This window comes from Nerophis lumbriciformis, linkage group LG13 (genome assembly GCF_033978685.3).
Source record: "Nerophis lumbriciformis linkage group LG13, RoL_Nlum_v2.1, whole genome shotgun sequence".
Lineage (NCBI taxonomy): Eukaryota > Metazoa > Chordata > Actinopteri > Syngnathiformes > Syngnathidae > Nerophis > Nerophis lumbriciformis.
Genome location: NC_084560.2, coordinates 38,061,211 through 38,073,648, shown reverse-complemented (window position 1 = coordinate 38,073,648; position 12,438 = coordinate 38,061,211). Strand labels below are relative to the sequence as shown.

At 39.5% G+C, this 12,438-nt stretch overlaps 1 protein-coding gene across 1 annotated transcript in view; it reads right to left on the bottom strand.

Annotated features, from left to right (window-relative positions):
• The window catches only part of LOC133613364 (titin-like), a 206,438-nt gene that overhangs the window by 70,834 nt on the left and 123,166 nt on the right, over positions 1–12,438 (bottom strand). Inside the window, exons 182-195 of the mRNA XM_072914530.1 lie at positions 12,102–12,410; positions 11,470–11,675; positions 6,970–7,284; positions 6,643–6,757; positions 6,252–6,560; positions 5,990–6,171; positions 5,786–5,915; positions 5,558–5,709; positions 5,217–5,364; positions 4,912–5,132; positions 4,726–4,822; positions 2,969–3,265; positions 1,503–1,802; positions 1,111–1,425 (exon numbers count right to left, since the gene is read on the bottom strand). Of these exons, the coding sequence (XP_072770631.1) occupies positions 1,111–1,425; positions 1,503–1,802; positions 2,969–3,265; positions 4,726–4,822; positions 4,912–5,132; positions 5,217–5,364; positions 5,558–5,709; positions 5,786–5,915; positions 5,990–6,171; positions 6,252–6,560; positions 6,643–6,757; positions 6,970–7,284; positions 11,470–11,675; positions 12,102–12,410 (3,096 nt within the window). The remainder of the gene's footprint in view (positions 1–1,110; positions 1,426–1,502; positions 1,803–2,968; positions 3,266–4,725; positions 4,823–4,911; positions 5,133–5,216; positions 5,365–5,557; positions 5,710–5,785; positions 5,916–5,989; positions 6,172–6,251; positions 6,561–6,642; positions 6,758–6,969; positions 7,285–11,469; positions 11,676–12,101; positions 12,411–12,438) is intronic.

Here is a 12,438-nt window from a genome sequence, read left to right as displayed (position 1 = left end):
TGTGCACAAACACACACACAAACACACTAATGATGCTAATGCTAAAAAAATATCTGTACGGCATCTACATGTTGACAAGTAAGGATTGGTGAAACTAAATCCGCGGCTGTGTCTCAATTCACGCTAGGGATGGATACCTTTCAAATTTGAATCAGTATAGTACCAATTTCCGCTACCTGGGAATACATTGTCAACACTTTTATATGTGTTCAAATGTGTTAATAAATGTTATTTGCTAAAAAAAAATATATATATATAACTTTTAAATTATTTTTCTTCGTATAACAGTTATTAACAAGTTAACAGTTAACTTGTTGTTTTACACTTTTGTGTCTCATTTACAAATATTGTTTTGTATTATATAGTATACTTTGCATGCAGTTGCAATTCTAAAACAACAGACTACGTTGTTGCCTGAGTCAGGAAGTTTTTTTTCTTTTGAGTCCTACAAAGTGTTTAAATTGTAAGTATTGTATTTATTACCCACCAACTGTTTGATTTTAATGTGCATCTTGGTTTTGGTTACCAAATTTACAGTGTTGCTATTGCAATGCAAAGTCACTAATGTTAATCTTTCAAATCCAAATCCAATGGGCATCGAGTTAGTGTTGCCGTACTATACTTTTGAGCGCCTTCTTGCTTTGTTGGCATGCGAAATTGTAACATTACCTAGAGACAGTCCGGCTGGGTTCAGTTCTTGTTTATCTGCCAAGTGCGTAAGCCTGTGCTGAGTTTGCCACTGGACGTGACGTCGCGTACAACAAAGGTATCAAAATATTGAACGGTTTGATTTTACGTGAATCGTTACCCGGTAATACCTATGAACTTGGGTCAGTACTTATAAATTTACTGAATTTGGCACCTATCCCTAATACACGCACAGTCCGACTTATATTCAACATTTTCAGTACAGAAGTACTTTCACACTGAGAAGTATGGCAAAATGAATTCGACTTTCAGTACTCTGATATTGCACTACTTGACACTTGTGTCTCAAATGGAATACTTCTGTCAGTACACTTAAGAACTCTTCAAACTGTATACAACCACTTCTTGCATACATACATATTACATTTGAATGCTGAAACAGCTAACGTCTTGCTGACTTACTAATGGCGTCTCTGCAGAGCATGGGATCGGAGGGCACACTGGGTGGGCCGCAGCCTGCAGCATTGACAGCCGTGACTCTGAACTGGTACATGGAACCCTCAAGCAGGCCTGTGACATCCCAGTTGTTGCCAAGTGGCAGCGCCCGTATCGGCTCACGGCTGACGCGGACCCAACGCTTACTGGTGGTCTCCTTCTTCTCAATGTAGTAGCCTGTGATAGGGGAGCCGCCATCATACTCAGGCTCTTCCCAGTTGACTGTCATAGACTCCAAGCAGACGTTGGTCACTGTGGGCTTCTCACACTGACCAGGAACCGCTGCACAGGAAGAGCATCAGCATCAGTACAGTTCCTCAATGGTTCTTTATGCTTTTAGCGTTGATATTTGCACTTACTGAAGAGGTTTCTGGCCTTCTCTGGCTCGCTCACCAACGGCGGCCCGACACCAAACTTGTTCTGTGCCATGACTCTGAACTCGTACTCGTGGTTCTCAGTCAGGCGGGTGACCAGGTACGCACACTCCTTTGGGTCGTTTGAGATGTGAACCCAAGATTTCCGGTTCTCCTCGCGCTTCTCAACAACATAATTGGTGATTTTGGAGCCACCGTCATCTTTGGGCGGGTTCCAGGACAGCCCAATCCTCTCTGAGAACACCTCAGTGAACTTGATTGGTCCTTCGGGGGGGCCCGGAGGTCCTGTGGGAGCCATTAAAGACTTACATCAAAGTCAAATCAAATCAAAGCGTAGGTATTAGAGCTGTGAATCTTTGGGCACCACACGATTTGATTAGATTCTTAGGGGTAACGATTCGATTCAGAATCGATTTTCGATTCAAAACGATTCTCGATTCAAAATCAATACTTTTTTACTAACATTGGATGCCAGTTCTATGATTAACTACATTCCTCCATAAAATAGATAAACAGCTCTGATTCTTTCCATTACTAAAAAGAAAACTGGTTTTGTTCAATAAAATGATTCCCGAAGATTTAATAAAGTCAAATACAAATAAGGCAACAAGAGAAGTATCCCACACTTCTCTTTTGTAAAGTAAATCTGTACAGCAGATATGATCATCTCCATCAGTGGTTCTCAAATGGGGGTACGCGTACCCCTGGGGGTACTTGAAGGTATGCCAAGGGGTACGTGAGATTTTTTTTTAATATTCTAAAAATAGCAACAATTCAAAAATCCTTTATAAATATATTTATTGAATAATACTTCAAGAAAATATGAAATTAAGTTCATAAACTGAACATCAAATCAAGTAGGCTATTCCATTCGTTACAATGCAACAATGCAATATTCAGTGTTGACAGCTAGATTTTTTGTGGACATGTTTATGATTGAATCACTTGTTTATTTTTCAACAAGTTTTTAGTTATTTTTACCGGTATATCCTTTTTTCCAAATAGTTCAAGAAAGACCACTACAAATGAGCAATATTTTGCACTGTTATACAATTTAATAAATCAGAAACTAATGACATAGTGCTGTATTTTACTTCTTTATCTCTTTTTTTCAACCAAAAATGCTTTGCTCTGATTAGGGGGTACTTGAATTAAAAAAATGTTCACAGGGGGGTACATCACTGGAAAAAGGTTGAGAACCACTGGTCTACATCAACAATATGATTTGCCTGAGTGGCTGGCAGGACGGATTGGGGAAAAATAAAAAATAAAATAGTTTTTATGGAATCGATTAATTATTAATTTATTATTAATTATTACAAATAGGAACCGCTATAAATCAGAAAAAAATGTTGACACCCCTGGTATGTATGGTGTAAAAACAGTGAATATCCAATTTTACTCCAAGGATTATCGTGTGTATCATAAACTTGAAAAAAATTTTGTCTCACCAAACACAAAAAGCTTCATGTCCTTCGTGACCGTGCCCAGGCTGTTGCTGGCTGTCAGGCTGTAAAGGGCGGTGTCCTCCCTGATGGCCTGCTGGATCAGCAGGGTGCACTTTTCCTGGCTGACCAGTTTGTTGATGTGCTGGTCATAATGGATGGCGGCCTTCTCCTCTGGTTTGGACTGACTGGCTTTGTGCCAGGTGAGCGCGGGGAACGGACAACCGCTCACCTTGGCAACAATGCTGATGTCACAACCTTCCTCGCTCTCCATGACCTCGCGCAGCTCGATGGTGGGAGCGCCTGAAACCCAGGGAGAAGACAGATGCCGTATTACCTCATTACCATACAAACTCAAGTTTATGGTTCAATTGCTCTCTGAAGGGGCAGCCGTTTAATATAGAAAAACTAAAAACAATTCAGCATAAGAAGAAGGTACACAATTTTGTACTGACTTTTTTGTGAAAAACAAAAATCTAAATCGAATTCAATCACACTTGCAGAAACCCGTAATTGTTTATTGTTGAATCTAAACTGAGTTTTTGTCTCAACTGACAAAAGCATTAAGAAGAATCTCAATAGCCTTTGCTTTTGTTTTGTTTCAGTACACCCTTGCATGTGGAGGGATGTGAGCACCTTTTGGAAAAAAGGAGGAAAATTGAGAAGAAAAAAGAAACATTTCTATTGGCACGAAGTGCTGCTATGCAAACCCTGAAAGAAAATGTTGAAAATGAAGACTACATTTCTTGCAATTTGGTCTATTTCCACACTTTATTTTACCTTTAGATTTATTCTCATCTACCAACCTCTTTTGGCGGTCTTTTTGACGCTTACATGTCCCATGTAATGTACCACAGAATGCTTTTCTTTTTTTAAGTAGATAATTTACTAACATTATTATCATTGAAAGTGTAACGTAAAATTCTAAAACATGCATGTAAATAATTCAGAAAACGTTTCCCCCTCGGAAAATATACTTACGGTGTTGTGACCTCTGTCAACAATCCGTCACGTTAAAAATATACCTTTTTGCTGGCTACTAATAAATACTTTAGAACTGACAGTGTTCGGGTTGTAATCATCTAAATATCATTAGCAGGAAAGTAGACAGCGGTCAATGTTGTGGCTCGGAAAGCAAATGGAGACGACAACAAGTAAGCTAGCTAGATGGTTAGCTAAATAGCAGGCTTGTTTCGGTGCTCCTGATCATCGTCCCGTCCTGCAATTCAGTGCGGCGTTTAGGCAGGAGTAACAGAGTACCTGCGACTGAAGCAAGTGTTCAACAAATTTTGTTTAGATCATATTTTTTGTATCTTTAAAAAATTGTGGAAGTGATATTTGACGTAAAAATAAATTTTTTAAAACGCAAACTTTCGCAAAAATTTCCCTCGCCTGCATCTGTGATTGAACAGTTACTTTTTTGATGTAGCGTATTAACACATTGGGCCTAAAATTAACCCCAAACCAAATAAAAGCAAAAATGACTGTGGAAATTGCTAATGTGTATTGTCATGAATTATTCATACAAGTAAAAAAAAGACAGTGAAGTTCAATTGTTTACCTTCAAAGCTTGCATCCAATTGCGCAACCATTGTAACGACACAGAGATGAAATCATGGTGAATGTTATTAATAATATGTTTGGTTTTACTTGATTCACTTATACTACTTAAAGATTCGTATGCAGTTTGAAATTTTCACTTTTGACACTTGTCATCATCCCTGGCATGTTCAGTGACTCCAAGAGATGGCGGCTCTACTCACATGTCTGATCCCTAATGAACAATGGTCCGGCGGTGGCGGAGGGTCTACTTGGCCCGGCAGCATTCACAGCTTTCACTCTGAACTCGTACTCTCCTCCCTAGGTAAGAGCAACAGCTCGGCATCAGTGCATTTTGTCTTGTATGACCTGTAACTCAATTGTACAAGCAACAGGACTTTAACACTAACCTCTTTCAAGTCCTCCACTACAAACGTAAGCTCCTCAACATCTCTCTTGTTGCACTGCTTCCACGTCTCCTTCTCTTTTCCGCTGGTGTCCCAGCTCAAACGCTCAATGATGTAATGCTTCACAGGAGAGCCCCCATCATTTTTGGGAGGTTCCCAGCTCAGAGTGACTGTGTTCTTTGTCACCAGATTGACCTTCACGTGTATAGGGGGGTCTGGTGGATCTGAAGGCAGGCAAGAAGATCATTATTAGCACACAAACAATTCAAGTCAGTGGTGTTTAGGAGGAAAAGTAGGCTTGTTCTCACAGATTGGGTCTCTGGCCTGAGCAGGGTCTGTGGTGACGGCAAATGGACCGAATCCCAGCCGGTTCTCGGCTCGCACTCTGAACAGGTAGTTCTGTCCTTCCAGCAGGCCAGGCACCACGAAGGCTTGACTGGCGCAGGCGGCATTTACCTGACAACCAATCAAATTATCTAACGGTTAATTATTTACAAACTGCAGCATTTATGTTGAACTTGGTGAGCAACATCGACTTTGTACTCAAGAGTTATTATTAAGTTAGAAAATACAATTATTCAGCAAACTCACATATGAAAAGGTATGTTTCTTGGAATTTTCACCATCTCGAACATAAGATAACATTTACCTTAGTCCAGGCTTTGTCAGTGACACATTTTTTCTCAATGTAGTAGCTCTTGATCCTTTCTCCTCCGTCATTGTCAGGCAGTTTCCAGATCAGCCTCATGGTTGAACGAGTGATGTCCGTCACCCTCAGCTCTTTTGGAGGTCCGGGAACATCTGAGTCATGAAGAAATTGTTAAAAGACGCACTGTAGTAAAAGAAGCCATTTACGTCTCAAAAAATGAAGTAGTACCGAGGACGTTGACTCTGACGTTGACATGTTTCTGTCCAGACTTGTTCTTTGCGGTAATGGTGTAGCGTCCAGAGTGGCTTCTAAGACTGACAGGGATGGTCACAGTGGATGTGGTGTCTGTAGACTCAACCTGAGAAAACACAAGCACGTTGAGCATGGCTCATGTACACCTAACAGGTTGTACTTTTGTTTGGAATTAGTCACCTCAGAGTCCACTGGAAGTGTGTGCAGTTTTTTCTTCTTGTGAGTTTTGGCTTTGCCATCAAAGTCCCATGTCACCTTCGGTGCAGGACGTCCCTTGATGATGGCAGGGATCCTGATTGGATCTCCAGCACGGATATACAGCAGGTCATCCACCACAAGGTCAATGCTTATGGAAGGTGGGACTAAAACATAAGCGGAAACAATCAATGACAATTGTTTACGTCGGTTTGTTTTGTTAGCTATTGTAGGACAAAAAACTTACGCTGGACATCTTCAATCAAGACCTCGCTGGTGCTGGGGCTGGGGTCTGATTCGCCAATGGCGTTGACTGCGATGATTCTGAAGCGGTAGCGTTTCAGCTCACGGAGACTGGGCACGGTGAACTCAGTGGTGGGATGCAGGTGGTCGGGATCGTTCACCCTCACCCAATCTGATTTGCCCTCATCCTGGATCTGGATGATGTAGCCCTTAATGGGGCTTCCACCGTCCTTCTCCGGTGGCTTCCAAGACAACGTAACGTTGTGTTTTGTCTTGTCGACCACCACAGGAGCCGCAGGCATGCTGGGAGGTGCTGCAGGGTACAAGGATTTTGGTTTGAGTGGCAAAAGAGAAAGCTTGTGTACTTTTATGCAAAAGCATGATTAAACACTTACTTAGAGGGTCAACAGCAAAAGCTGGATCAGATGGTCCACTGAATGGTCCAGTTCCTGCTGAGTTGAAGGCAGCGACTCTGAACTCGTACTCATTTCCTTCAATCAGGCGAGTCACCTGGCAGGAAAAGAACAAATTGAGTCTAGTCTAGTAGTGACCTGATGATTACAGAAGATCCTTTCTTCTATCAAGCATGTAGTTTTCACAATTATTATTATCAATCTTAGATGTTACTAGAAGGCACTGTTATTTTCCACAAAGCACGACTTTGCTCAAATGGAATTAAAGGATCCAGATGGGTATCAAGATTAAGAGAGATCAACACGAACCTGGTACTCCCAGCCTTTCATTCCCCTTTTGGTAACTGGCATCTTATTGACTTTGGCCCAGTAGGCAGAGCCTCTGTTCCTCTTCTCCAACCAGTAGCCGATGATCATGGAGCCGCCGTTATCTAGTGGTGGCTCCCAGGTTAGGGTCATGGAGGTCCTTGAATACTCAGTGATGGCCGGTTTCTCTGGTGGGCCTGGGAGGCCGAAGGGGTCTGTGATCTGAACTTCCTCCGTTGTGCAGGGGTCAGACTTGCCATAGCGGTTCTCGGCTCTTACGCGGAACAGGTAGGCTTTGTTGGTTTCCAGGTTCCACACCTACAGCAGCCAGGGGGAGGACAGTCTTTATTTGCGCACACTGTACACTTAATTTGGATTTTAACAAATTGTCCATCACAACAAAGTAAGAAGAGTTATGACAACTTCAACTAGAAAAAAGTACATAAACTCATTAAAAAACCCATAAGAGTAAATACATTCAGTTAACTTTAGAAAATACCGTAAAGGTCGGAGTAAAAGCTACTAGTTTTTACTTGCGCTTTAAACCCTGCATTTATAAAACAGTACAATTAATTTATGGATTTTTCTTTGCTGACAGCAATAATGCAAAAAGTGAGAAAAAACAAAACAAGCAAATACACTGAATAGGTGCGTTATTGATTGTGCTATGGCGACATCTTTTGGATGAGTTCGCTCACTGCAGGTACTGCGGTGCTGCATTGCCCCTCTGAGCTTTCAACCCGAAGCACAATTGCTGTTCCGTCTTCTAGCCGTCCATAGCGTTTTTACTCATATGGATTCTTCAAGAGTCACTCCAAGCAACATTTGTACCTTTTACAGCATAACTAAAACAATTCTTACTTACTAAACCGTCCAATGTGTGATGTCTGTAGGAGTGTTTTGATGTACATTTGTACGTGCTAACGTAATGAAGCTTGCGTCGTTATCCATCCATCCATCTTCTTCCGCTTATCCGAGGTCATTAGCTAATATGCTAACACAATTACAAGTGTTTTTGTTTGTATTATTAACTTACAGTGCATTCTCTTTGTATTGTTTCAGTTTTGTAAATTCACCAAAACATCACTGTAGACTTATTGAGTCTGTTTAGCTGATTAGACAGTTAGCTTCCGCAGCTAGTGGGTCCATGACGATGACTTCTGTTTTGTTTGATCAGCCGTTTTACTGCCGTGTTACAGACATAATTTGGAAACAATTAAGGTATCTAAATAAACATTTACAAAATCTTTCTGTGTAAATAACTATTTTCGGTAACACTTTAGTATGGGGAACACATATTCACCATTAATTAGTTGCTCATTAACATGCAAATTAGTAACATATTGGCTCTTAATTAGTCATTATTATGTACTTATTAATGCCTTATTCTGCATGGCCTTATTATACAACCAGTAAGCCATTAACTAAGAGTGTTCCCTCAATAACCTCAGAATTATTGCTTATTAGTAACCCTAAGCCGAACCCTTATATGTTCCCCTAGTGTCCAAATAACTCTAAATTAAGTCTTTGTTACTTTAATAAGCAACTAATTAATGGTGAATATGTTCCCCATACTAAGGTGTTACCCTATTTTCATAACATATATATCTGCTGGTCATAGTCCGGTGCGGCTAACATATGAAAACATTTTTTTTTCTACAATTTACTGGGTGCGACTTATATACGAGTGCGCTCTATAGTCCAAAAATACAGTAAGTCAAAGTGGGTCTTTCAACGTCACACGCAGTGTTGAACCTTGAAATAATAGATAATAAAATAATAAAATGAACAGGAAATCTCATAAAAAAATATGAAACATAAGGTGGCCAGAAATATTTCTATAATGAATAAAGCATGGGTCTGCGAGCCGCGACTCTGGAGCCGCATAAGTCTCTTTCATGCCTCCGCCTTGGCTCTCTTTGGCTTTGAAACAAAATGTCAAATTGTCATAATGGTTATTTAATTTTAATCTATTACATTTTATTCATCTAGTTTATATTAATGTAACAGTTGTTATTTTAGAGAGTTTGGTGATCTTGTAATATAAAGAGAGAACATATTTTTATATTTTGAAATGTACGTCACAACCCCTTGCGTCATCTCTTGCTGCCAAGCATCCATCCATCCATTTTCTACCGCTTATCCCTTTCGGGGTCACGGGGGGGCGCTGGAGCCTATCTCAGCTACAATCGGGCGGAAGGCGGGGTACACCCTGGACAAGTCGCCACCTTATCGCAGTGCTGCCAAGCAATTGTATTGTTTTAGCGGTTAATCCCCGGTAAACTAGCAATGGGCATATCAAAAAGAAGAAAAATAATATGATGACAGTAGAACATTTAATGCTTCATGGACAGAATGATTTGCTTTCACTGTTGACGAAGTTGGTTGTTTTCCCAGTTGTTTTTAGTTAAAGCAAATAGGCCGCAATTGTATGCCTTCAGAATATTGGAGCGAGTTGATTTTTTTTTTGATTAATTAAGGGAAGGACCAGTGGTTGGTTCGTTGGTGTCAATTTATTTCAAACATGTATACAGTTACAATGTAATAGATCACATATTTTTAGTTGTTTCATTAAAGCATGTTTGTTTGTTCTCTTTTGGTAACACAACAGTTAATAAATGAATTAGTGAATGAATAAGGAGATCAAGTAAATAATTATAATTATAAATGATTCAAGTTCTCATAAATAGTTAAGTGATCCATGGTTCAGCTATAACATGAATAAGTCTATCTGTTTTTTTATATAGTGTTCAAGATGTTTATCAAGATTCTTCCTCTTTGTAATTTGTGAACACTTTGTCTTTGAACAATTTCTTAAACTAGATCATATCCGTACATTGTTTAATTTCCTTGCCTAATCTGTTCCAATTCTACAGACTGATATGCTAAATGTTGCATGTGTTGTACATGCATACACATTTTTTAAGTTAGATTTTTCTCTAAGGTTATATTTTTCCTTTTTATTTGAAAATAGTTTTTTGGACATTCTTGAATAGCAGGTTATAATTTGCTTTGTACATAATTTTAGCTGTTTGCAAAAGCACCAAGTCATTGAATTGCAATATTTTTTATTCAATAAAAAGGGTTTGAGAGTATTTTCCCCCTAGAATTCAAAAGAACTTGGTGTTTTTGCTTCGTTACACCCAGAAATTAAACGTGAGTCGTTTTCTGTCTCATGTTTGATTTCATAAATACTATAGTAGATTTATCATCATTTTAGGAATCAAACAGAGTTTGCAGCTCTTGGTGAGTTTTATTTGGTGGAAAATGGCCTCAAATAGCTCTTTGTCTGCTAAAGGTCATCGACCGTTGTTCTAGACCAAAAAAATCACTTCAAATTCTCTACTGCTCGCTGGTGTAACCATATGTGAGTTATTGTGTAGAAATATGGGGAAATAACTACAAAAGTAAACTTTATTCACTAACAAAAAGTCAGGTGGAATAATACATAATGTTGGTTATAGGGAACATACAAACCCTTTATTTATTAAATCCAAAATATTGAAACTCCACAATTTGATGCATTTGCAAACAGCTAAAATGATGCAAACTATAACCTGCTGCCCAAGAATGTACAACAAATCTTCTTAACAAAAGAGGAGAAATAAAACTTTAAAGAAACATCTAACTTAAAACATCTGTATTCATAGACAATACTTAAAACATTTAGCGTATCAATATGTGGAATTAAATTTTGGAATGGATTAAGCAAAGAAGTTAAACAATGCACCAATATGATCCTGTTTAAGAGGCTGTTTAAATTAGTATTTACAAAGTACAAAGAAGAAGAATTATGATAAACATCTGGAACTTGTCGAAAATAAGATATTATTCATCTCATTATGTGAATCATAACTGACTTAACTATTTACTAAGATAACTGTTGTATTTAGAGTTAATTGATGTAAATTGTGTTATAAATTGAGAACAAGAAGAGAACATATGTGTAGGATTAAATAAGCTTTGCTTCTTCCTACTCCATTTTGGACATGTTGAAAAGAAAAATGAAAATATGTGAAATATGTGATGTATCAACTGTGTACATGTTCGAAATAAACTTCAACCAACCATACAGGCGGAATGGCTCAGTGGGCAGAGTGGACGTCTTGCAGAGTGGCAGGCTTTAACCAGAGCACCTTGTGTGTGAATGGGTGAATGTGATGTATAATGTATGTGTGTATACATATCCAAATATATACTCAGGTATAGTGACGCGCTATATAAATACAGACCATTTACCATGCTGAGCCAACTTGACTTACAGTTGTAGGAACTTGATCAAATATGTTGAAGCAACATCTTTAAAGTTATCTCAACTAATATTTGCAAGTTCATCTTACATCAGACTGAATGTGGCATCTTCTCATGTTTTGAAGTGTAATATACTTGACACTATAAGTTGACTCAACATAACTCAGTAAAAGCAACAAAATGACATGACTGAGTTGAGTCAACAAATTTTTTTTACCGTGTATAGGCAAAATAAGCGCTGACAGGACCTACCCGATATTTTCTGTCAACAATGGTGTTGGTAACCTCCACCCATTTTGGTTCTTCTTCCTTTCCTTCCTCTGGTGACATATCCCTCTTCTCAACAATATAGTTAGTCAGCTCGCTGCCACCATCATCCAAGGGTGCATCCCACTGGAGGTAGCAGGACTCTGCCTTGATGTCCGACACAGTCACATTCCTGGGAGGAAGGGGCCGGTCTAGTTGGAGAGAGGAACATTTGTAACACACTGGCTGGTCAACACCTTCTTTTCTGAAATAAAAGTCATAGCCCAAGTAACTGGAAAGCTGTCTTTAAACTATTTGGACTAGAGGCAGGGCTTTGGGCTCTTTTGAAAGCTAACATGTTTGAATACACATTTTCCAGAAACATGTATCGTGAAAATAACTAGTTTGAAGGTATGGTCAACGTTCATTTTCATTTGCTCCACCACGCAGGATTTTCTAGCTTTTATGACTTACTATAAGTCTACCCATCAACAATGTCTGTATTGTCATTGTCAGTAATAAGGTTCCATGCAATTGGCCCAAGCTACACATGTCATAAGAAGGAGTCGTACCGGCATGGTTCTATATCACGTTTTCCAGATCATAACTTAGCGGCATCACTGTATGTTTTGACTCACCTAGCACCATGACAGAGGTTGTGTGCTTGGCTGAGCCCATGTTGTTGGAGGCACATATGGTGTAGCTGCCATGATCCTTCCGGTTGGCTGCAGGGATGGACAACGTTGACTTGCAGTTCATCCTGCCGGTCACCTCTGTGTCCATCAGCAGGCTTTCTGTTGGCTTCGCAATAACCACTTCATCTTTGGACCACTCTACTTTAGGAATGGGAAGGCCAATGATGTCAGCTGGGATCTCGATGGGCTCGCCCTTTTTCACAGTGATGCGGTCGCCTTTGAATATCTTCAGCATGTGGATCTCAGGAGCCACTGGGAAGGACAAGGAATCACATGAATA